Source organism: Aulonocara stuartgranti (genome assembly GCF_965226115.1).
Source record: "Aulonocara stuartgranti genome assembly, chromosome: 1".
Taxonomy (NCBI): Eukaryota; Metazoa; Chordata; class Actinopteri; order Cichliformes; family Cichlidae; genus Aulonocara; species Aulonocara stuartgranti.
This window is the reverse complement of record NC_138939.1, coordinates 22,737,451-22,761,317: the sequence shown is the minus strand read 5'-3', so window position 1 is coordinate 22,761,317 and position 23,867 is coordinate 22,737,451. Positions and strand designations below refer to the sequence as shown.

Below are 23,867 nucleotides of genomic sequence, written 5' to 3'. Positions count from 1 at the left end.
GTCTTAAGTTAAAATCTTGTCGGCATACAATGGCCATTTTCTTGACTGTCAGGGCAAATGTCACACTGTAATTTAAAAAGTAAACTCCTGTCACATGCACCACCTGGTGGTCAGGCAGTTTATAAAGAGAACTTCTTGAACAGCTCCACTGAAGGAAAGATGAGGAAGTGGACCCTCTTACAGATCCATATATGGTAGAAACAACTCTAATGTGCACATTTAAAATAAACGAAACACTAAAAAACATAAAGAAGACACCAAACCTCGTTAAGCCGAATTTTGTTTTAGCTACTGATTGAGCTGCATCCAGTTTTAACTATATATATTTCATTACAGAGATGTAGCTCAGTGTCTCCCAAACTCAGGTCTGTCAGGTCTTCTTTCAAACACTCACTTTTCTATTATCTTTGCCTTTTGTGTGTGATATTGTGAAGCCCAATTTTACCTCTTTAGTTCTCAGACAGTTAACTGAATCACATATTATTTAAACATCATAGGGGAACTCTGTCTTTCAGGAGCTGCTGGCTACTGCAAAACTTCTGAAACTTGACCAGTTATTTTTTAAGAGGTCATAAAGCTAGAAAATTGCAAAGCATTGGTTTAATTGTTAACAACATATTTTATAATCTTCTCAAACTGGTTTTAAGTTTTAATAATATCCAGAACAACAACAAGTAACTTATTCATTTGTGACCCACTGCAATTAAAAACTTTAGTTCCTCCCTTATTATAGTGGACAAAAGTAAAAACATAGGCCTACCCACAGTTGCTGATAAGTCATGACCACCTAGATGTGTCCATGAACAAACAAAACAGGAACCCACACATTAAAATGTTCCTCTATTGCATTAATAGAAGCAGGAAACTGCACAGGGAACCTGTAATAGTGATAATAAGACCTGTTTGCCTACTTAGCTTTGATTTCATAATAAAACACATAATGGACATAAAGGTTAACAGTATACCACGTTCATTTTCTAAAACTTTTATTAACTGAATTTAAAGATAAAATTGTACCAGCTTTTAAATATGAAGACAAGCCAGAACTTAAGTGTTTTTGATTCCTGTAAATAAATACAACGAAAGCAGCAAAGGAGTAACTTGCTTGTAGTTTACACTCTCTTCCTTATTTATATTAAGTAACACTGTCTGCAATAAGACCTGCATTGTGTAATGACACTTACAGTCATACTGTATCTAACAGCAACAATAATGGGACCGATGAGGATGATAATGACAGTATGCATCTCTCTTTTTGACCATTATTCTATTTTGTTTTGGGGGGGGGGGGGGGTTTCACACTCTGGTTTGTTTAGTTTTGCAGTGATATTAGGCAAAAAAATCCCTCAGATACTAAAAATATTCCACATGAAGGCAGTAAGATTAATCCATATATCTAATTATCGTAAGCCACAATGACTATATACAGTTGTGGTCAAAAGTTTACATACACTTGTAAAGAATATAATATAATGGCTCTACCGAGCGTCCCGTTATTTCTAAAACTCTGATTTTTCTCAGATAGAGTGATTGGAACAGATACTTCTTTGTCACAAAAAACATTCATGGAGTTTGGTTGTTCAATGACTTTATTATGGGTTAACAGAAAAAGGTGATCACATTTTCTGGGTCAAAAATATACATACAGCAACATGAATTAGCAATTTTGGTGACTTAGAAAGTTGTCAGTGAACTGAGCTTCATAGCATAGCCTCTTAACTGCTTGTGAGTGATTATGAGTGACGACAGCTGGTGACTTCTCTTAGGCCAGTTAAATAGGGCTCATTGGATACAAACGCCCACAAACGCTACAATGGGAAAGTCAAAGGAGCTCAGCATGGATCTGAAAAAGCGAATTATTGACTTGAACAGGTCAGGAAAGTCACTTGGGGCAAAGCAGCTGCATGTCCCAAGAGCAACAGTGCAAACAATTGTTTGTAAGTATAAAGTGCATGGCACTGTTTCGTCACTGCCAAGATCAGGAAGAAAACGCAAGCTATCACCTGCTGCTGAGAGAAAATTGGTCAGGAGGGTGAAGAGTCAACCAAGAATCACCAAAAAGCAGATCTGCCAAGAATTAGAAGCTGCTGGAACACAGGTGTCATTGTCCACAGTCATACGTGTTTTGCATCTCCATGGACTGAGAGGCTGCCGTGCAAGAAGGAAGCCCTTGCTCCAAAAGCGGCACCTTAAGGCTCGACTGAAGTTTGCTGCTGATCACATGGACAAAGATAAGACCTTCTGGAGGAAAGTTCTGTGGTCAGACAAAACAAAAATCGAGTTTTTTGGCCACAATGCCCAGCAATATGTTTGGAGGAGAAAAGGTGAGGCCTTTGACCCCAAGAATACCATGCCTACAATCAAGCATGGTGGTGGGAGTATTATGCTGTGGGGCTGTTTTGCTGCCAATGGAACTGGTGCTTTACAGAGAGTAAATGGGACAATGAAGAAGGAGGATTACCTTCACATTCTTCAACATAACCTAAAATCATCAACATGAAGGTTGGGTCTTGGGCGCAGTTGGGTGTTCCAACAGGACAATGACCCCAAACACACATCAAAAGTGGTAAAGGAATGGCTAAGTCAGGCTAGAATAAGGGTTTTAGAATGGCCTTCCCAAAGTCCTGACTTAAACCCCATTGAAAACATGTGGACAATGCTGAAGAAACAAGTCCACGTCAGAAAGCCATCAAATTTAACTGAACTGCACCAATTCTGTCAAGAGGAGTGGTCAAAGATTCAACAAGAAGCTTGTGGATGGCTACCAAAAGCGCCTAATTGAAGTGAAAATGGCTAAGGGACATGTAACCAAATATTAGCACTGCTGTATGTATATTTCTGACCCAGCAGATGTGATCACTTTTTTCTGTTAACCCATAATAAAGTCATTAAAGAACCAAACTTCATGAATGTTTTTTGTGACAACGAAGCATCTGTTCCAATCACTCTATCAGAGAAAAATCAGAGTTTTAGAAATAACGGGACACTCGGTAGAGCCATTATATTATATTCTTTACAAGTGTATGTAAATTTTTGACCACAACTGTATATAGCTGTTTCTTCTACATTTTACACCTGTGATGGACTATACTGATGGTAGCCAAACTTTTCTTTATAGATAACATGAATTATCTGTTCTGTTATAGGCTAATTAAAATTATTATTATATATACTTAAAGTGTAAACTGTTAAAGCACAATAATAGTTATTGTCTTACTTTGCAGAACAAACAAATGCTTATTCAGTTTACTCTCATTAAAAAAAGAAAAACATGGGAGGCATGTTTTTTTTATATTTGATGCAAATAATCTTTTTTTTTTGTTCGACTAATCGGATCAGTCGATTCTGAAATCTGTTTCAAACACTCTTACCAATTATACAATTCTTTTGGGTTAGGATTTGATTTTTTTGTGCTAGTGGTATCTAGTTACATCCCGCCATTTCACTGAAGTAAAAATAAAAATTACCCGAGCAAGAAAAGTATGCTGATATTTGGCCTTGATTTAGAGAGCTTAAGGGTCCCGAGTGAAAGAAGGGAGGGGGGCAATAAAGTTACTTCCTGGAGCGTTTTGGTGGGGCGGGATCCATGCTGTGCCTCTCCTCTGTTGTTTATGTTTCCCCTCCATGATCCTGATACGTGGCTGTCTGGAGCAGCGTATGGTTCGGAGACTGGGGAAGCCGCGGTGACCCGCAGTCTCTGGTGCGCTGCAGCTAACGGATCCCTGTCTGCAGGAGCAGCAGCAGCTGGAGTCTGGAGGAACTCAGCCTGCATTTTATCAAGCCGGCCTGGATGGCAGGGACACACTGGTGCAAAGATTGCCGAAATCACAAGGTATTAGAGATAAATAAAAAAAAAAGCCACATGCTGACTGCTATTTGTTTTGGTTTCCTGACCACTGACGCCATCTGTAAGTTTGTGAAATTGGTGCTAGCTATAGCAGGGTTAGCTTTAATGTGAAGTGGCTGCGTGTCAGCGAGGCTAATCTCTGTAGCTGTGCCCGTCTGCACGTTTACGGGCTAACGTTAGCCTGCTAACCAGACCCCAAGTGTAAACTTGGCTGACACAACTTTGAGTTAACCGCTTTTTTTTAAGTTGCCGCACTGCTTGCGACTTTTTTCACCACCGTCCTTGCATCTTCTCTGCGGTTAATATCACAGCGCAACTGCGTATGTTCCGTGCTGCTTAAATCTGCAATTCCAGGGAAATCCCAAGCAGGGAAGTGTCAAACTGGATGTTTAACAGCAACGTAAACGTGTTATACATTTCCCCCTTGCAAAAATGTGATTAATCGATAATAAATTAAAGGCACTTAAACTTTTCGCAGTCACTGTTAAAAAAAAGGCTTGTACAAAAATATCAATAGGCTCCTGCCAGGAGGAAGTCTGTCTGCTATTTCTGGAACTTTCTTCCTCCAGCATAGCTGAACTTTTGTCACATGTATGCCAAAGTCTTTTTAATGCCTCCAGTGTTTACCGAGAGTTTAAAAAGTTTCTATTTATTGATGGAAGTTGAGTAAAAATCAAATCCACAGATGTTTTAATGGGACCAGTATGTGTAGTGCTACTGTTACCTAACACCATATTTAAGTTACAGTTTATCCTAATAAATACAGGGATACTCTTGGCTTATGTTTGAGGGTATTCTTGTATATACAAATTATAGGAAGGGTTTATGAATTACAGCTCTATAATTTATAGTCTCGTTTTTGTTAGTGGACAAAAGCTGTGGACAGATACAGGCTGTAAATGCTGTAAATAGTAGTGCTCGGCCAGATTGCAAATTTTGGTATCAATCAAATATCAAGTAAATACAGTGCAGGTATTGGAAATATCAATATCAATACTGATATTTTTAGCCTACAAGGCAGCTTATGGAGTGGACCTCAGTGTGTTATGACTTATGAGTTAAGTATCATCATAGCAAATTGAAGCACTTGATTTTTTTTCTCACTTTTCACAATAATTTGGTAACAAAACACACCTTTCATCTTTTCATGCATATTAAAAGTGGAGTTTTTTTGTAAATGCTCTAAAGCAGGTCAGCTTCTTGTGTTTAAAAGTTCAATAGGTTATAAATACAATGGACGTGGCAGTCAACACAAAAAGTTTCAGACATTTTTCATAGTGCATGTTTGAGGTGTTAACCACCATTGCTATTGATACTATTGATATTTGGATCAGTGCTCCCAGTTCTAGTAAACCAACAACAAGAGGTAAAAGCAGCTTGTATTATTTAGAATGATTTTATTTAAGTTTTTTTTTTTTTGAGGCAATAAAAAATGGCAGTAATATCTTAATATCTATAGTTAGTATGATAGTTTTCATGAAACCGTGGATTTAACTCTGAAAACCTGCACTTGAGTTTCGTCTTGACATGTCTAATTTCAGATCTCTTGTGGTGGCGTACAGCGCCAGTAATAAAACTGTGTCATCCCCCAGTACTTACATACACAGTATATAGTGTATACTGGTCCTGGTTTACAGTGCTGGGCAAATGTCTAAAGTCACCTTTCATTTCTAAATATTTTTCCACTTAAATACTAACACAAATGGAAATATAGGAATAGTTCTCCAGGCTTCCTGAAAGACATTCAAAGCTCTTCTTTGAATGTTGCTGCTATTTGTTCTGTTTGTGTTTGTGTGCTTTTTTTCTATCCAGGTATGCTGTTACTTCATTGGCAGTGTGTTTGGAAGGTGTTGCAAAACAGACACTTTCCAGGTGGCATTGCGTTAGGGCTGCTCAATTAATCGAATTTTAATCACGATTACGATCTGGGCTTTCAACGATCATTAAAAATGACTGAGCCGATTATTAGCCCCTCCCTCATTTATCCGCGACCCCTTAAAGGCCGGTCCGTGAAAATATTGTCGGGCATAAACCGTCCGTGGCGCAAAAAAGGTTGGAGACCGCTGATTAAGAGGACCCGAAGGAAGCTCGGAAAACTAAGCAGAAGTTATTTGGAGAGTGACTGCCGTTGGTTGAAAAGAGTTTAAAAAAAAAAAACTTCAGTGGTGTTGCACACTATTTTATATTATTTTTTAAAGTCATTGTTAACCCTTTAAAGCCGGTCAGAGCAGCACGCTCCGTTTTGTGTAACTATTTTTAAATCCCTGTAGAACCTGAACCGCGTAAGCTAGCGCAATAATTTGTTTTGCATATGAAACCGGAGGAGTTGTACTTACATCTGATGTCATCAGCTTGTCCTCGGTCACGGTTTCCTTCCACATAAAGCTTTGCAAAAACTGCATAAAAAGCGCTTGCAGGAACAAAAACATAATATTCCAGAAACACGCTTTACCGATCCGATCAGCTGTTCATAACACTTCCTACGTTGGAATAGACGTCAGCGCGAACTTTTGCATTTGTAGTCTTTTGTGTATGTAGTTTGCCATACATACATACATAAAATGTAGTCTTTTTTACTATCAGGGCCTCAGGGCCTATACTCGTCTTTTTAAAAGTTATCTTTGACTTTATGACTTTCTGTGTCGTTTCTGGGATGCTTAGGACTCATATTGCACTGCTGGAAATAGTTTATTTTGATGCATATGCTGCTTTTTTGCAAATTTGCAGTATAATATTCAGTATAATATAACTGTCGCATGTCCGCCATTTCCTGGCCGAAACCGGAAGTGACGTCATTTTCGCGGAAATTGTAGTTTTTTACTTGTAGGCCTTAAAAACCTCTACTGGTCATGTGTGACTTTTCTGAATAGTTTCTGGGATGCTTAGAACTCAAATTGCACTGCTGGAAATAGTTTATTTTGATGCACCTGCTGTTTTCTTTGCAAATTTGCATCATAGGATTGTTTTTTTGTTTTTCCTGCAGTATATAAAAATTGGTGTATCTCCAAAATAAAACTATGAAGACACTCAAAATAAATTTCCTGTTGTTGTAAACTATTTTTTGCAACTTTTTTGTATTTAAAGTTTTGAGGGATAAGCCTCTTAAATTTCTCCAAGTAGAAATATATGTAAAAAAAACAAAAATGATTTTCAATTTTTTTTGTAGTTTATTGCACTTTTTTGCAATTAATGTAGTTACTATGGACTTAATGCATACATATTATTAAAATATGGGCTATAATAGTTGTATAGCAACTTGAAATGCTCCCACAAATGGCACTACAGCATGTAAAAAAATAATATAAGCTCTGGTGGACTTGGTTCTATGGTAGGTCTTAAAGGGTTAAATAAATATCGTCAAATAATCGAGATCTCAATTTCAGTGAAAATAATCGTGATTATCATTTTTGCCATAATCGAGCAGCCCTACATTGCGTGATGGATCAAAATCAGATGGTACTTCTCTGCGTTCATAATCCCATCAATTTTGACTCCCAACACCACTGAAACGCAGTTCCAAACCATGACAGTGTTTTACAGCTGGATATAGACACTCTCTGTTTAGTGTCACACTCTGTTCTGATGAGGATTTGAACCAAAACTTAAATATCTGGATTCATCGCTATATTTTACTGTCACTACTTGTCCAGCCAGTTAATGTGTAATTACATACTTCAGCTTTTCCGTTTCCTTTACACTGAGGTCATTTCTGGTGAGCCTTCAGTGAACAGTACCGGGATCATCTTAGGTCCTGTGTCAGGTCTTTGGTGTGTGTGTTTTTTTTTTCTTTCTTTTTTTTTATATATGTCTTAAAGACATTACTCTTTGGGAATAATTTCTTTCTTTCTTTCTTTCTTTCTTTCTTTCTTTTTGAGGACATGATTTTTAGATACTGTTCCATCCGTTATAGACAGTTTTTAGGCCTCCCACTTCTTCTTTTGTCCTCCACTTGTCCAGTTTTCTCAAATTGTTAAGGATTCTCTTCATACCATACTGAGATATGTGAAGTTTTACGGTATTAGGTCTGTGGGAATCACCTTCCTAGTGCAAAAAAAACCAAACAAACTTTTTATGCTTGGCAAACTGTGAAATCTTTGTTGTTTTTAGATTCTCTTAAAGAAACTGGAATAAAATTTTGTTTTTTTGGAACTGACTAAAGACATAATTTGAAATTACTTCTGGTTAAAAGTTGTCCGATATGTGTAAACAGAACACTTGTTAATCTCTTTTTATGCTTCATAGGTCAGTGTTAATTGGCTCCAAAAAAAAAGTCCTATGAAAATGTTAAGGGTCAAGAACTGGGCTGAAAAAATGAGTGGACACATTTTGAAATAGCTTGAGAGAGCCTGGCTTCCTTTGAGCGAAATAAAAAGAAATGAGGGGTGACTCAAGATTTTTTTCACAGTACTGTGTGTGATTTATAACTTTTAAGAAATTGTTCCATGGAAATAATCGCTGTTCTTCAGAAGGATGTTTGTAGATTGTGTTTCAATCTTTCTGTTCATTTTTCATTTTATTTTATTATAAAAATTAAAAAAAACTGCAGCAGAAACACCAATTCCATCTACTCAGCTGCAAAGATGAACCGTTTTGAAAGGTTTTAGAAGTTTTCAGTTTAATTATATGTTTTTTTTGTTGTTGTTTTTTTAAAAGTACATTTATAAGCTACAGAGAAGACCTGTTTTTGTTATAGTTTCCTTCCTTTACAGAATTACTGGTTGCAAGTATTTTTCGGACCTTGGAACGGATGAAAGGTGGATGTTACTGGAGGCCCAGCTGGGCTGTAGCGGCTCTGTTTATCCCGGTTGCCCTGCTGATGCTGACCTCCAGGGGGGCATCGAGCAACCAGAAGATGACACAAACAGTTATGGCTCATGCGACGGCCACAGCTGCAGGACCAGGCCCCAGCCTGACAGATGACCTCCCAGGCCTCCAGGCAGTAGCAGACTTCTTAGCCAGTGAGCGTGCTCATATTTGGCTCCTGTCTCTCGTGGGCTCTGTTGCTGTAGGCCTCAGTGGGATTTTCCCCCTTCTTGTCATTCCCATTGAAGCTGGAGCAGCCCTCAAAACAGAAGGTGAGAGAGACGATGTGCAACATCAGTATGCCTGTGCATTATTTATATTATAACATGTATTTTATAACTGCAATGATAAACCTGCATAGACATTTACCATATGTGACGCTATGCAAGAGAAGCCGATCACACATATTTGTGTAGGTGAAACAATAGACAATGCTGTGAGGGTCATTTGGCATAACAAAAGCTAGGGTGCACCTGTTTTAATGGGCTGCGTTTGTGTCACTGTTTCATGTTCATGCATCTGACAGTGAAAACAAACAAAACACACATGTAAACAATAACACAGTTGGCGGGACTGTAATTGTATTAAATATAATCAACATGCACACAGAATGAAGACAACAGATGGTAACCCTTGTCACGCTGGATGTTGTTAACCTTAAACATAAAAAGATTTCTCTTGAGCTAACATAGCTATTACAGTAAAGGTCGCCCACTGAGTCTTCAGTTGCTCTGATGTCGAGGAATGCATGAGCAGTCTTGTGTTTGGTCTTGCAGCCAACAAGAGAACATTTCGTTTTATCATTCTTTCTTTGAGGGCACACTAAATAATTGCTCTGCGGGGCTTTATGGCATTGCATTGTTACTTGGTGATGTAAATATGGAAGACCTCAGTCACATGGGTGTAGAGACTGCTTGGTGACCATCTGCCAACCAAAAATATGTGTATTCTCATAAAAGTTCGCCGACCAGTCTGGGCATTCCCTAGAGGGTTATTTGTCCCTAGTTGTCACCAATTGGCCAAAACTTTTAGATTTATAATCCTTTTTACTTGCTCAAAAATACATTTGACAATAGTATAGTCAATAGTCAACATAAACCGAGATGGCAGTGTTTTAAAGGACAAGAGTTCAGACTTCAAATGCTTGTAGTGAATCAAGGAAGTATGTTACAGTTACAGAAGTCTGACCTGGCATCGCTGATTCTCAAAGCTTCTTACAACGATATAGCTAAAATCTCCAGATTTCCAGCTGTTGAATAATAAATCCCGGTATGATCAACAAGTAGTTCTGGTCAGCCTCTCCTAAACCCAGCTGCACATTCCTCATGGTTTAATGTGAAGGGTACTCAAACCTTTTGGAAAACTGCTGCTTCCTGGTAAACAGATCGTCTCCTGTGGTGACCTCATGATAATGATTCCACCCCCCTGCCACGAGGCATTAAAATACCATACTGAACAGAAAGACTCTCAAACTGTCAGTCTAAAGGTCACCCAGGTCCACACCAAATAAAAATGAAAGGAGAAATGCCCGATAGGCGGGAAAATGGAAGCCGGACCAACAGCTCTGTGAGGCTGCACTGAGGCACTGTGATGTTTAGCACCTTAGTCGTAACTTATTCACGTACCGACATTTTCTAATTGGAACCAAAATTTTGTACATCTGAGACTAATAGATCTGGCACTACTTGTGCAGTGGATTTTCAATGAGAAATACTGAGTTGTGCAGTCACATGCAGTATTTTCCTTGTTTTGGACATGGCAGTGGAAAACGACATTATCAGTAAGTGATGTCCGCTAGATATTTCAAGATATTAGTCATTTCTGCCCTGACAAGAAAAGACTTGCAGCGCTTGTGGCAGTGAGTGGTGTTGAATTCTAGACACATTTTTGTATGTTGCATTCTCGTTTGTGGTTGTTATTAAACGAAGGGTCTCGATACATGTGCAGCATTGTGCCAGTGGGCCTCGCACGCAGTCTACAAGAGAAGTTTCTAGATTGGAAATGGTGAAAATGCATTACATCCTCCCCCAGTCCTGAGAGCAGAACCAATTACGTCAGAGCTTATTCATTATTTAACATTTCACCCCATTGCCTGTTTAGTACCAGGCATTAGTACCCATCCCTGGCAGGCAGTAATGTACCCTTACAATACCTGCCTGTAATTTTAACCAGTTAACATATGGTTGAAGAGTGAGAGAGGTTTTTACTGTTGAGCTTCAGTAACTAGACATGTTATTGTAGGTCAGTCTGAGGCCTCTTTCAGGTGCCCCACCCTAAAGAACGTGGCAGGCCAAATGTGTATTTTAGGCTGTGAGACATTAGTCATTACCAAGGAAACTCCTCAGGAATAAAAACAGGGCGCGTGAGTAAGCATGGTTAATATTAGTAAGGTGAGCCAGAGATTCTCTTGTGTATTAATGTCTCTTGTGACAAAATGATTAGTTGATGAGTGGAAAGTGGAATCAGTTTGTGCTTGTAATTGTAAACCAAAAACATGAAAATTGTATAAAATTATTTATAACTTTTACTCTGCAAAATAATTGTTACCTTGATATTTTGTGTGTGTGTTTTGTCAGCTGGATGCCATAAGCTGAAACAGCTCTTGAGCTTTGCTATTGGTGGTCTCCTGGGTGATGTATTCCTCCACCTACTTCCCGAGGCTTGGGAGCTCTCTGGCTCTTCAGGTGGGTCTCCTTTCCACCAGTGCCTTCACCACCTCTATTCAATTTGACCTATTCTTCTATAATTGCTAATAATGTTTACTATCATTATAATATTTAGACACCAGCTTGCTTTCACTGTTAACAGTCTGCTTCTCCTGAAGCATCTTATGAAGTGTATTTGCTCTCTCAGCCTTATTTGCAGTCTGTTTGCTACCCTTCCAGCTGGTAAACAAAACCACTACATGACACAAGGCTTGTGGGTAATCATCGGTCTGCTGGCCTTCCTGCTCCTGGAGAAAATGTTCCCAGACCAAGACAGCCCCAAGAACTCCACTTCAGTTTCTGACCTGAATTTTAACTCGACTGTAAGTATTTCTGCTGAAATGCTGCGTTTTCAGAAGAATATGCTCAGTGCTGCGCACACACATGTCAATACAAGCCTTCACATATTTATCTTTTCATTGGTATGCTTGGTGCAGAATGCATTTGTGTTCAGTCAGCATAATTCTGCCAGTTTTTTTCTATGACTGAAACATCACATGACGCTTTCACCAACAGCTTGAGATTTTGGGAAATATGCACATCGGCATTCTTGTTCAGTGAGAGAGAAATAGCCATCTATCCATTTTGTGAGCTATTTGACCAAATCGGGGACAGATACTGGACAGAATTCAAATTCACATCTATAGCCAATTTAGAAGCATCAGTTCACCCTGGAGGATCTGGGAAGAACCCCAATAGGCACAGAAAGAGCAAGCAAAGTCCACACAGAAAGCTAATGATGCTAACAGCATCACTGTGCTGTCAGAGATGGATTTTAATGTCTTCTCTTTAATTTGCTCATTTGTAAGGATTTGTATATTGGACAGGGTCATTGTTGCCAGTTTTCCAGCGTTGTATTTAACAGGCTAACAAATTACACAAACACTGCTCATGTCCGCACTACTATCAGCACAGAGGGGAGGACAGCTACGTGTCGTACAGCTGAGTAATAGGGTTATGATGATCAAAGTGATTTGGGGTAGCTTGACAGTCAGGTCAATTTTTATCTCATTTCCAAATTGATGCTTCATATTAATATTGTGATTATTCTGAGATTCATGATCAATTTAATCTGCCAAGCTATGCTTTCGTGCTGCACTTTTACATGTAAGTGACGCTCCCAGCAGATGTGACTGGGTCTGGACTTCTGCGCACTTTGAAATTGGTGTGTATGTGGTGCAGCTACACTGATCCCTCATACCTATCATCAAATGAGAGACAACAGGAGGATAAAACTGACTTTTGGACTGATTTTAAAATTAGAGCATAAGGTTGTACTTGCACATACACTTGTGTATCTGGACCCCTAATTAAAGAGCCGAAAAATATCGTGACTCAACGTTGTAGCTCTTTATCTGATATCCAGCTACTTATGTTCACTAATTAGCATTTATTATTATGGTTGGGTAAATCCCTCCGCTTATATCAGTGTGCAAACATTTCTTCACGCTGGACGTGAGAAATAAACTCCCGTTGTGTGTGCGTCCCTTTTTCATCCGTGCACTTCTTTATTTGCACGTCTGGGCCGCACATTTTTTCAGAGGTTGGATAGCACTACTATAATGATACGTTCCTCTGGTGTCTGGCTGCAATGCCAAACAGTGCTGTGAAAAAGTATGTGCTCCTGATAACTGGTTGTGCCACCCTTGGCAACAAGAACTGCAATCAAGTGTTTGTGGTAAATAGCAATGAGGAATTGTAGCTCACTCTACAGAATTGTTTTATTTCAGCCACACTGGAGGGTATTCGACCATGAACGGCATTTTTAAGGTCACACCAAAGCATCTCAATTGGATTTAAGTCCAAGATTTTGACTAGGTCACTTTTTTTTAACTATACAGAGGTAAACTTGCTAGTGTGTTTCAGATCATTGTACTGCAGCATAACCCAAGTGCTTGAGCTTCAGGGGATGAACTGATGTTCGGAGAGTCTCCTTCAGGATGTTCAGGTGGAGAGCAGAATTCATGGTTCCAGCATTTATGACAAGTCATCCAGGTTATTCCAAAGTTATTCCAGCTTCAAATGTGACACGAGCCTTTGTGTTCTTTTTGCCCAGCAGGGTTTTTTTTGGCTTAGAACTTTCCTGTGGATGCCATTTTTGCTCAGTCTCTTTCTTATTGTTCAGTCATGACCTCTGATCTTAACTGCAGTTCTCTAGTTATTGTGGCTTTGTAACCCTTTCCAGACTGAAAGATGTCAATGATTTTCTTTCTAAGCTGCTTTCTGAGCTATTTTGTCACACAGCATCTATACAAGTGATTCAACAGTTCTGGCATTAATCTGGGCTGGGTGGGGCCTAGTGGAGTTGAAATCAATTTTCCACAAAATGTGGTTAGTCAGAATTAATAATTTAACAAGGGAGATCAGGTTTGGATAGCTTTTTCCCCTAATAAATGAAATAGTAATTTTAAAACCGCATTATTGTAATGTAATGATCTTAAATATGTAAGCATGACAAATGTGCAAAAACAAGAAATGAGGAAGGGGCAAATACTTTTTCCACAACACTGTTGGCCGTTGGTGATTCCACAGAGCCTCATGGGAGGATAAAAATAACCCACCCCTCCTGAGTCATCTCATCAGAAATCAGAAATCATTTGCAGAAATCAGACAATACAGATACCGATGTATCTGGGGTGATAAATTTGGGCATATGTGCATGAAAGCAAAGTGAGTGTCTGCTCTGTCTTTGTGGGGGGAAAAGGTAGCTTTGGATTTTTTTCCCCTTTTATAGTAAACAACATTATTTAGAAACTGCACTTTGTGTTTACTTGTGTTATCTTTGTCTAATATTTACATTTTTTTGATGATCTAAAACATTTAAGTGTGACAAATATACAACAAAATAGGAAATCAGGAAGGAGGCAAACACATTTTCACAACACCTTATATGTGTATTCATCTGAATTCTGCCTTTACCATCCCCTGTAGGTAAACATATATGTTTACTCATGAACAACCTCACCTACATGAGACGTGGCATTTATGTGCACTGGTTTAAAAAACAACTATTTATAGTTATTATTTAAATATCTATAAATGAACTATTAACTTTAAATACTGTAGCATTCTTAGTTGTTTAAGTTTATTGTTTAGGGGTTGATGGAGATAATATAAAGTGACAAACACACTGGCTGATAGCAGTACGTTTGTAAAGGCAGCCTCATTCCCTTTCTTATCTTTCTATTGCTATTGAGGGAGAAGATTGGAGTCCATGGCTCAGCTCCTCCACTGGTGTCTATTTATAGCGCTGGGGTGTAGCAGCTGCTTTAGCCATTTGAGTGTCCAAAGGATAATACTCAACTTATAGACACAGGCAGCAAGAGACGGGAAATGAGAGAACGAGAAGGTGGTTATAGGTGTTTTCTCTGATAATATTGTGTGGCAAATCTTTCCATAGAAAGCAAAAAGTATAACAAGCTGAACTAAATTTCTTTACTCTAATTGGGTCAGTGTTTAAGAAGAACGAACAAACGCGTGGAGAGCCTCAGAGTCAAATGGAAAATGTCAAGATAGGATTTTTATCACTTTCTGGCTTCTTAGGTCATTTTGAATTTCTCATTAGGCAAAACTCAGACTATTTGGCACCGACAGTTTAGCTCCAATCTGTTGGAGGAGATTGATAACCCCCCAAAATTCATCACGCTTTATTACTTCCTCATGCTTCAATCGTACACATGGAGCAAAAATTTCCTTTCGGCGACCAGCAGTCAGCAGCCTATTTCCCTCTCATTTAATTTGACTATCAGTTTAAATGGCAGCGTAAGTGGTTTCTGAATAATGGGACAAGGAAGCTGGCTGTTCTCGGAAAACAAACCCTATAGCCTAAGATGAATGGTTCTCGCTCTCTCGTTCTGTTTTGTTTATAATATGAAAATGTAAACATGATGGAGCGGCAGTCGAATTTAAAGGAGATTTCGTTGTTTCTGAGAAAACAAATGAAAAGTACAAACGACTGCTTATTAGCGCAAATGTAAGAAGGTCAAAATATAATGAGAATGTTTTACCAGCTGTTAAGCTGCCTGTGGGTGAACTGTTTGACACACGGCAGGAGCAGCAGTAACATGACTGTTTACTGCACTGTGGGATTCAGGCATTACCATTTCCTTACTGTTTTGACCATAACTGTATTTTAAATGAGGTTTTTTTTTTTGTTTTTTTTTAAAGTTCTTGTTGAGAAGATGTGTTCATTTGTGCCTTCTCCCCCCCTTCCGTTTTTTTCCTCCACAGACACAGCCTAATTCAGTTTTCAGTGGAAAAGCAGTGGTATCACTCAGTAACAGGCACCATGCTGAGTCATGGAAATCCTCCAAGCAGAGTTTGCAGGAAGGATCAGAGAAAATCAAGGTAAGGCTGACAACCAAAACATATCCCGGTTAACAAAAAGACAGAAAATGATGAAAGATGGGGGCATCACTTGGGGTAAGAATTTGACATGGTTTGCTTATGTAAGAAATACATTTAAAGAAAAAAAAATTTACTTTCTCCAACTGAGTAATAAATAGCAACGTAGTTGGTTCAGTGAAACCAGGAAGAGAGACTTGCATAATCAGTTCTGCTGTAGAACGACTCTGTTGTGGGTCCTTTGCAATGCCTTTTTCTCTAACAATTTTATTTTTTAGGGTATAAGCTACATTTTAAAATGTCTCATAAGCTGGTTGGTAACATAAATAATGGGTTAATTCAATATAAAAATGTTCATATAGTGCCCGTTCACAACAATAGTTATCTCATCGTGCAATGGATTGTAAAGATGCACAACCTCAAGCGTACAACGATTCCTTATGAGCAAAACACATGGCGACAGTGGGGATGAAGAACTCCTTTTTTGAGATCTCAGCCAGAGCCAGGCTGAGTGAGGGTCATTCTAAGGGTGAGAGAGGACACAAAGGAAAGTTCACAGTCTTATCTGCGCAGTGCCTTTGTTTTCATACACACATGGCGGAAAAAGCATAGCGGCGAAGGAGAATGAGAAGGGCAAAAGCGGATCGTTGAATGAAACAGATTAACCAGAATTGTTTTTTAAAAACGTGCACTTCAGAGATGTGGAACTGGTTTCGTTTTTGTCTGTCAGATGGCAACCAAAGCAATTTTTTTTTCTTTTTTTTGTAGAACATGCAAGCAGACCGTCGTTATTTCCGGTCCGCTTGCATGTTTAACCAAAAGTGCCTTTTGGTTAAGCTGTCAGCGAAAAATTTGCATTTGCACTGTTAAAAACAGCTGTTTGTTTAAGTGAAAATAAAGTGATGGGGATTTTTTGCACTTATAAAGTTGTGGAGTTGTGAAGTATTTTGTCTCACATCAGTTATATCATTATCGCAAATTTTCAAATATATATTGTGATAAATATTTTTGGCCATATTGCCCTGCCCTACTTTGAGGTGTGTGAAGTATGATGGGACTTGGTTATTTAGGTTTCAGATCCTTATTTAAGAAGGGGGCAATGAAGTGTAGCTAATACAAGTTAGTTTTGGGTGGGTTTCCCAGCTGGGGTTTGCTGAGTGGACCATATCCCTGCTCATGGCTATAGCATTCATAGTTGCCTCAAAGCTGGTCCTCAGTAATGCACCAGCAGCAACTATTATAACAGGTATAATTATTACAAAATGTATTTTTCTCCTAAATAAACCCTTTTAAGGGGGTGTTATGGCCCCTTGTAACACCTATTGAAATTGCAGTGAAAGTGTCTTAAATTACATGGTTGTCCTCACCTCACGAGGTGTCTATAGAGGAATTCTTAGGATGGCTTGGGCTGTGTTTTCTTATTAATTTGCTAATTGTAATAATTTAGGTATAACTACTAATATTCAGCCAGGTGATGATTCTAAATTGGCTGTAGGTGGAGTGTGCAAGGTTGTCAGTCTTTCTTTGTTAGCTTTGTGATAGACAGGTGACCTATGTGTACCTAGAGTGTACCTTGCCCTATCCTGTGACAGCTGGGATATGACTTCACCCTCAGTCACAACCCTGTATTGGACATGGTGCGCCCTATCCAATTCTGTCGTTTAAAAACTGACTGCAACAAGAATGATATGTAGTGAAAGTGGACCAGTTTTCTTTTTTTTCTTTCCCTTTTCAATAAGCTTCTTCTTTACCTTTTTCAAGTATGTAAATATTTATTTGCACATACTTAAATCGTGCGTAAATGCAAAAGCAATGGGGTGCCATTCGCAGCTTGTATACTTGCACCAAACAGATTGTGCTGCTGTTTACACATATAGCGTATGTATTAAAGATTTTAAAGGTTAGTGATACCAATTTAATATCTGATCAAATGTGATCCCATACATAAGGGTTTCCACCAGTATATGACCAGTCTGATGAATACACTGGGGAGGTGTCTGTCTGTCTTTATGTGTTTTTGTGTGTATATTTAACCTACCTTGATTTGTGAAAATGGGTAGATCACAACTGAGCTAAAAGTATAAAGTCATAACTTTTTGTAACTAATTTTTTTTAAAATTTTGTTTTCCATTTTGTGTATAAAGTTTGTTTGGTGGCGGTATACAAGCCGGGAATTGGACCACATTGCTTTTGCATTTACATGCAATTTGTGTATGTGCAAATAAATACTGGGATCCTTGAAAAGACAAAGCAGGAGCTTACTGAAAAACAAAGCTGTTTCACTTTCCCCACATATCATGCTTGGAGCACTGAGTTTTTTGAACCAGGGAGTGTTTAGTGACAGCATAATAAACAATTTATTTTTGGAGACGGTAACAAGAAAGTTGGCAGAGAAAGTCAAGAGTTAATCACCAAAATCTTTTTATGTGTTATTATGTTTAGTTTATTCGTTCGCAGTGGCGTGGGTGTCAAACATGTGTTAGATAAGACTGAACTTTGGTCGGCCAGAGCTCCAGAGAAGAAATTTAAAAAACAAAAAAAATCTGCTTTATTGCACCATTAAAAAAAATGTGTTGCAAGAATAAGTCACATCATGGAAAAATTTCACCAAAGTCAAATTTGGAGACATCTGGACATAACCCAAGGCCTGTTCATGTGTTTGTTTATGGTGAGATTAGACTGACTAAATGTGGAAAAACACTGAGACACTAAAGACACTGAAATTGCGCTAATTATTTTCTAGATATCTCGAGCATTTAGTCAACTAGAAACTATTTTTATTTTCCAGAATAGTTTTTTTTTAGTTGTATGTGGTCCACAAAGTAAACTTTGTAAACATCTACACTTTACGTCATGGATGTAATGTTGCCGTGGAGTTCTGCCGAGGCTGTGCTGTAACAGAAGTGATCCATTCCTGCTGTTTTCTCAGTTCTGACTAATATGCAGTAATGTGACTAACAGTGACATATGTGTCATGTGTTCTGTGTCACAGATGAGTGGATACCTAAACCTACTCGCCAATTGCATTGACAACTTCACCCATGGGCTGGCAGTATCTGGGAGCTTCCTGGTTAGCAAAAAGGTAAGATAAGGTGACACCTCTTTTGTAGTTTACACACAAAAGCCAACAGCTTGTCCTACATCTAAAGTACTCTGCATGTAATATTAGCAGCTTTGCTTTTTCAAGCTCAGGTGCTTGCTCTTTATTTTGCTCTTGGTTTCAGATGCAGTTATTATTTTGGGTCCAGCAATAACTCAAGCTCTATGTGTGCTTTATGCCAGCTAACCAATATGGCAACAGAGCTGTGACAGTCTCGAAAGTGTGCTTTAAAACAGTGGCGGCGCCTTGTTTTAGTTTATCTGGATAGTTTTGTGCTGAAAATATGCAAATTCAAAACCACACTGATTCAGCAAAGTAGTTTTGTGAGAATGTGATTATTCACAATTAGTCTCCTGCATGCATATTCATGAAAGAACTCCTGGTTTTACAATATAATTGCCGATGTTCCCTGAAGTTGCAGTCACATACTGACAGTTGGTTACTGTAAATACAGTGCAGTAGCTGATGCTGGACTCTTTTATAATTATAATGGAAGCTTTTCAGATACTGTATTTGAATGTTGACTGTCGAGTAGCAGCCCCTCAAATTCTGTTTCTTGAACAAGAAGCAATATTTGTCTGAAGACACACATTTTACTCTGTTTTCATCGAACTGGCCCTGACAAGTGAAAGTGCCGTTTCTGTCAGTGTAAAAACATTTAACTAAACATTTAATTCCTGAGTGATTTTAATATAAGTAGGGGGGGAAAGCTTAAACATCATAGTCTATTCACTCCTTCCAGTGGGCCAGATTGGAGCCTTTGTTGGGCTGATTCTGGCCCTCGGGCCTTATGTTTTACACTATACAAGTATAATGTATACTATACAAACTATACAATGCACCGAAATATTTTCCCCTTCACGATTTCTTAATTTGTCACACTTACATGATTGAGGTATGATATGTTACTTTTGGTGATCTTTTAACCTGCTTCACTTTGCAGGTATGGCAAGTGAAACTGAGTGGTTAATCACAAATAATTCAACCACCTCGTAGCTTTTTCCCCCACTTGCATAAATAAAATCATCGTCTAAAAAGTGTTTTGTTTTTACTCAGGTTATCTGATGTCAAACGTGTAAGTGTGACAAAAATGCACCAAAAAAAAAGAAGTCAGAAAGGGGCAAATACTTTTTCACAGCGTTATAAATACATGTCAGTGGTTTGTTATTGGAACCTCAGAGGAGGAAACATCAGACTCAGTAACATAATGTCCACTGAGTGTGGGTAAGTGTGAATACAAAGTTGGTTGTTTGCACTTCAAAAGGTTGAATAATAAATACTTTAATACAAAATACAATAATAATTATTCCAAACGACGAAACAGTGTCTGAAATTGAAGAAATATACGGCCTCGGCTTGTGGGAGCAGCCTTTGAGTTGATGCATTACGGTCTTATTGAAAAAATCTGCACTCCAAACTGCAGTAACATGAATTTGTATCGCTTCAGTAAGTTATTGTATATTTGTAGCAGTGGGATGGGAGTCCAGCTGGAGAGACATAAGGCAAGCAGCGTGAACTATGGATCCGTGTGCCAGAGAGGAAGTTAACTCAATGTCTCAAACATGCACATACAAGACATCTCACCAGTGTCTTCTGTTTACTCGTTGTGCATTTAGCACAGTGTAAAATTAGCAATTTTTTTCATTCACACTGGTCTATGATCGTGCTTTCAACATATTTATTTTGAGAATGAAATAATCAGGACTTTATAAATTTGTCAACTTCCCTCAGATCAATGAGGTCTTGTTTCAAAAGCAGGTGGTCATTGCTGCTATTACTCTAGCTTTTTAAAGCCTAAACCAGCTTAAGTTACCTTCACTGTCACTTGACCTTACTGATGTATGAACTACATTTTTTGTTTCATGAGATTTTCATTTTTCCTTGACTGTGGCTAAAAAAATTTAAGCTCACTTATAGTGATCTGCTGAGATTTTGTCTTCCCTAATTCATGCTAAAAACAAAACAAGAAATAATTGACGCATACCTGACTCAGTTGTGGTTTTCTTTAGGCTCTTTGTGTAGGACAAAGCAGCACTAATGATACATTTCTTGCAGGTTGGGTTCCTCACCACCTTCGCAATCCTGCTCCATGAAATCCCACACGAGGTGAGGATCAGAGTTGCTGCTAAATTGTACAGTTTACTTTGCTTAAGGCGTATCGGAAGAATGGAAGTGCTCTAGTGTTTGTAAACACGCTGAATGTTTACCCATTTTTTTTATGTGGGTAACATCATCATCTGTAGGTGGGGGACTTTGCCATTCTGCTGAGGGCCGGGTTTGACAGATGGAGTGCTGCTCGCATGCAGCTGTCTACAGCACTGGTTGGGGTCCTCGGAGCTTTCTTCGCTCTGTGCGCTCAGTCACCAAAAGGCACAGGTAGGATGGGGCCAATACACAACACACAAGCAAACACATTATTAATAACTGGAGTGCATTTTACAGTCGCCATGTTCAGTAAGAAGACTTTCATATTGTGCCTAGAAAATGCCAGTAGCTGGATATTGCCTTTCACTTCTGGAGGCTTCCTCTATATAGCCCTGGTGAATGTAGTGCCCGACCTTCTCGAGGAATCCAGTTTCAGGTATGATGGATGTTTATTAAAGAAGTCCTTTATTAAAGTGCTTTTACTGCTACTGAGGAAATCAACAGCATTATTCTCGGGGTCTAACCAGCATGTCGAATGGATTTCAAACAAGAAGAATTATTTTAAATCACATGTTTGTTTGTTTGTTTGTTTTTATCTGTTTTAATAATTTGCATGTTTTCACAAACAGATGTTCATCTGTGATTGGTATTGCCGGAAACCGAACATCCGGCTTTGACTCACACCACATGTATATTTATACACATCTTTATGTGTTCTTTGGCAATAATGTGAGCCAAGATGGATTAATACATGGGACACCAGCATTTACTATCAAAACAGCCAGAGTGGGGTTTTGTTTGTTTATTTGTTGTTTAACCTAAAATAAATCTGCATGGAAAACATGCTTCAGCCTAATATAAAGAAGCCTATCAACATCACAAATAGGTTTAAATATTGAAATCTTTTGACACACCTAACTGCTTTTAGTTGCAGTAGCATTTTATTATAGCAACATCTTGATTTTGATGCGTATATGAAATTATAGAACTGAAATAACAAATTACTTTATTTTTTTTATAAGTGTGAAGTAAAAGGAAAGCATATATTAGCCTTTTTATGGGAGGGGGGGGGGTTAGGCTAGCTTTGTAACAAAGCAGCTATTTAAAGCTCTGCAGGACAGTTTCAGTCCTACCTGTGTTTGTGCAAAGGAATCAGAATAGAGGATTGTAGGAGTGGTAGTCATTCTTATGATGGGTAATGGACTCCTTGCCATGGCATGAGCTTATCAGTCCTTTGGTTGCACACCCTTAAAACAAATGGCCATTTTTTTATTCCCATGCTCCATATTAATCTAGTTTTTGCTCGAGGCCACAGGGGGAGACATTGGAGATGGCTGAAAGAGCCAGTGTGTAGTTTGTGACCGATCGTTTAGTAGAATAAAACTTAGCAAGGAATGGAAAACTGGCTCTGTGGTTTCAAAAAGGGCAGATGGTTTCCTTTAATGTGCTCAAATTAGTCTCAATGTCTAAAGTTTTATTATCTTTTTGTTTGCTTTTCCAGACACTCCCTGATGCAGGTACTGCTCATTTTCTGTGGCGTGGCTGTCATGGCTCTGCTCTCTGCCATTCTCGACTGCTAATGGCGGAAACACCCTTTTTGCCTTACCAAAAACTAAAACTTAATAGCGGAGCAACATCCTGTTCTCCTCATATCTTTTACCCGTCATATATGTTCATAGAAACTTTTGTGTGATGCTTAAAAAAACGTCTGACAGAGCATTGGCACCTTACGGATGGACGACTGTCGACGGAACAAATGATGTGGACACTTCAAAATGTGCCAAACTTGGATCGTTTGGAGTTCTGTTACCAAGTTGTCTTTTGTTGAACAGATAATCATGATGTTTTGCACATGTATCTTTACACGGGTACGCCTGACGTACCTGGTCAGAACAAGTATTACCGGCCCTGTACAAGGACCTCCCTCTTTATAGTGTATTCAGAGCTACATTGTTTAAATGTTTTGTGTGTTGTTACTGCTGCCCATCTTCTGTTTCTCATGTAGCTGCTGCGTATTTATTGAAAACGAGAAAACGGATTCATCAGACGTGCACCACATTGTCATTTTGCCTTGTTCAGAAATAAGTGCCAAGAAATCAGGACGGTTTAACGCTTTAGAGTCGGCTCCTCACCAAAGTACACTCGATATGCTTTTATCTCCCTAACATAACACAGGCTGCACCTTTTGTCGAGCAGAAGTCGGGGCTCGTTACAAAGCTGTGCCGGCGCCGTATACTTGACTCTGACAAAGTTGAAATTAGTTCACGAGGAAGAAGATGATTGGTATGGTTTCATATTTAGTTTTCACTAACAGTTTTGTAATGCTTAAGACACATTTTTAGAAAGTTAACCATGCAGATGTTCATGTCATGTTGTTAATATAAAGTTTCCACCACTGAATAAAATCACCAGTAAATTTCCAGCATCTCTGTTTAAAGAAGCCATTTTATTTTTAACTTTAAGCACCATGCTTTAGCAGACAAGAGGAAGCACTGGGACACATGATTCAGTGGATTTGGGGATATTTTGACTGATAGAGTTGTGCGCGGGTGCTGAGACAGTGCGACGTGTTCAGCTGACCTTGTTGTCCACCGTGAGCATAATTTTACTGCAAAAGGTCCTTTGCCTAAAATGTCATATGGCAGTGTGGGGGGGTATTGATTGTGTGTTCACACTTGTCCAATTTCAACACAGTCTATTTGGCAAGCTTCTGTTGCCATAACGACTCCTCCACGGGTTGCCTTCCTTAGTCATCAGCCTGTGAGCAGCTTATTGTCTGTGGGAGCCTTCCTAAGTCACAGCACAGAAGGACAACCAGCAACCACTATTTACTCTGTAGTGGAAGAGGTTTCACTGGCAAATGGTACAAACAAATCTTTCATTCTTATTCTCATCCTTGCGTAGTTTAGCCCAAGAGTTTATT

The 23,867-nt window shown here is 38.8% G+C and overlaps 1 protein-coding gene across 2 annotated transcripts; it reads left to right on the top strand.

Annotated features, from left to right (window-relative positions):
- The first annotated feature begins 3,321 nt into the window (after positions 1-3,321).
- On the top strand, positions 3,322-23,369 carry slc39a13 (solute carrier family 39 member 13). 2 transcript variants are annotated; one of them, XM_082528630.1, is made up of 10 exons: positions 3,322-3,832; positions 8,541-8,922; positions 11,227-11,334; positions 11,536-11,678; positions 15,586-15,702; positions 18,692-18,781; positions 20,855-20,905; positions 21,043-21,175; positions 21,281-21,380; positions 22,446-23,369. In XM_082528630.1, exons 1-10 carry the CDS (start codon positions 3,791-3,793, stop codon positions 22,522-22,524), a joined length of 1,245 nt encoding a protein of 414 aa, XP_082384756.1. In that variant the 5' UTR covers positions 3,322-3,790; the 3' UTR covers positions 22,525-23,369. The 2 variants fall into 2 exon arrangements, with proteins under 2 accessions (XP_082384756.1, XP_082384757.1); XM_082528631.1 differs by having other exon boundaries at positions 3,331-3,832; positions 8,557-8,922.
- The last annotated feature ends 498 nt before the right edge of the window (positions 23,370-23,867 follow it).

Bases quoted from the DNA above. Each gene is read 5' to 3' on its own strand.
- slc39a13 (XM_082528630.1), top strand. From the start codon at position 3,791: ATGGCAGGGACACACTGGTGCAAAGATTGCCGAAATCACAAG. The intron at 3,833-8,540 runs GTATTAGAGATA...TTTTTGTTATAG, and splicing joins AAGATTGCCGAAATCACAAG to TTTCCTTCCTTTACAGAATT. The intron at 15,703-18,691 runs GTAAGGCTGACA...TCTGTGTCACAG, and splicing joins AAGGATCAGAGAAAATCAAG to ATGAGTGGATACCTAAACCT.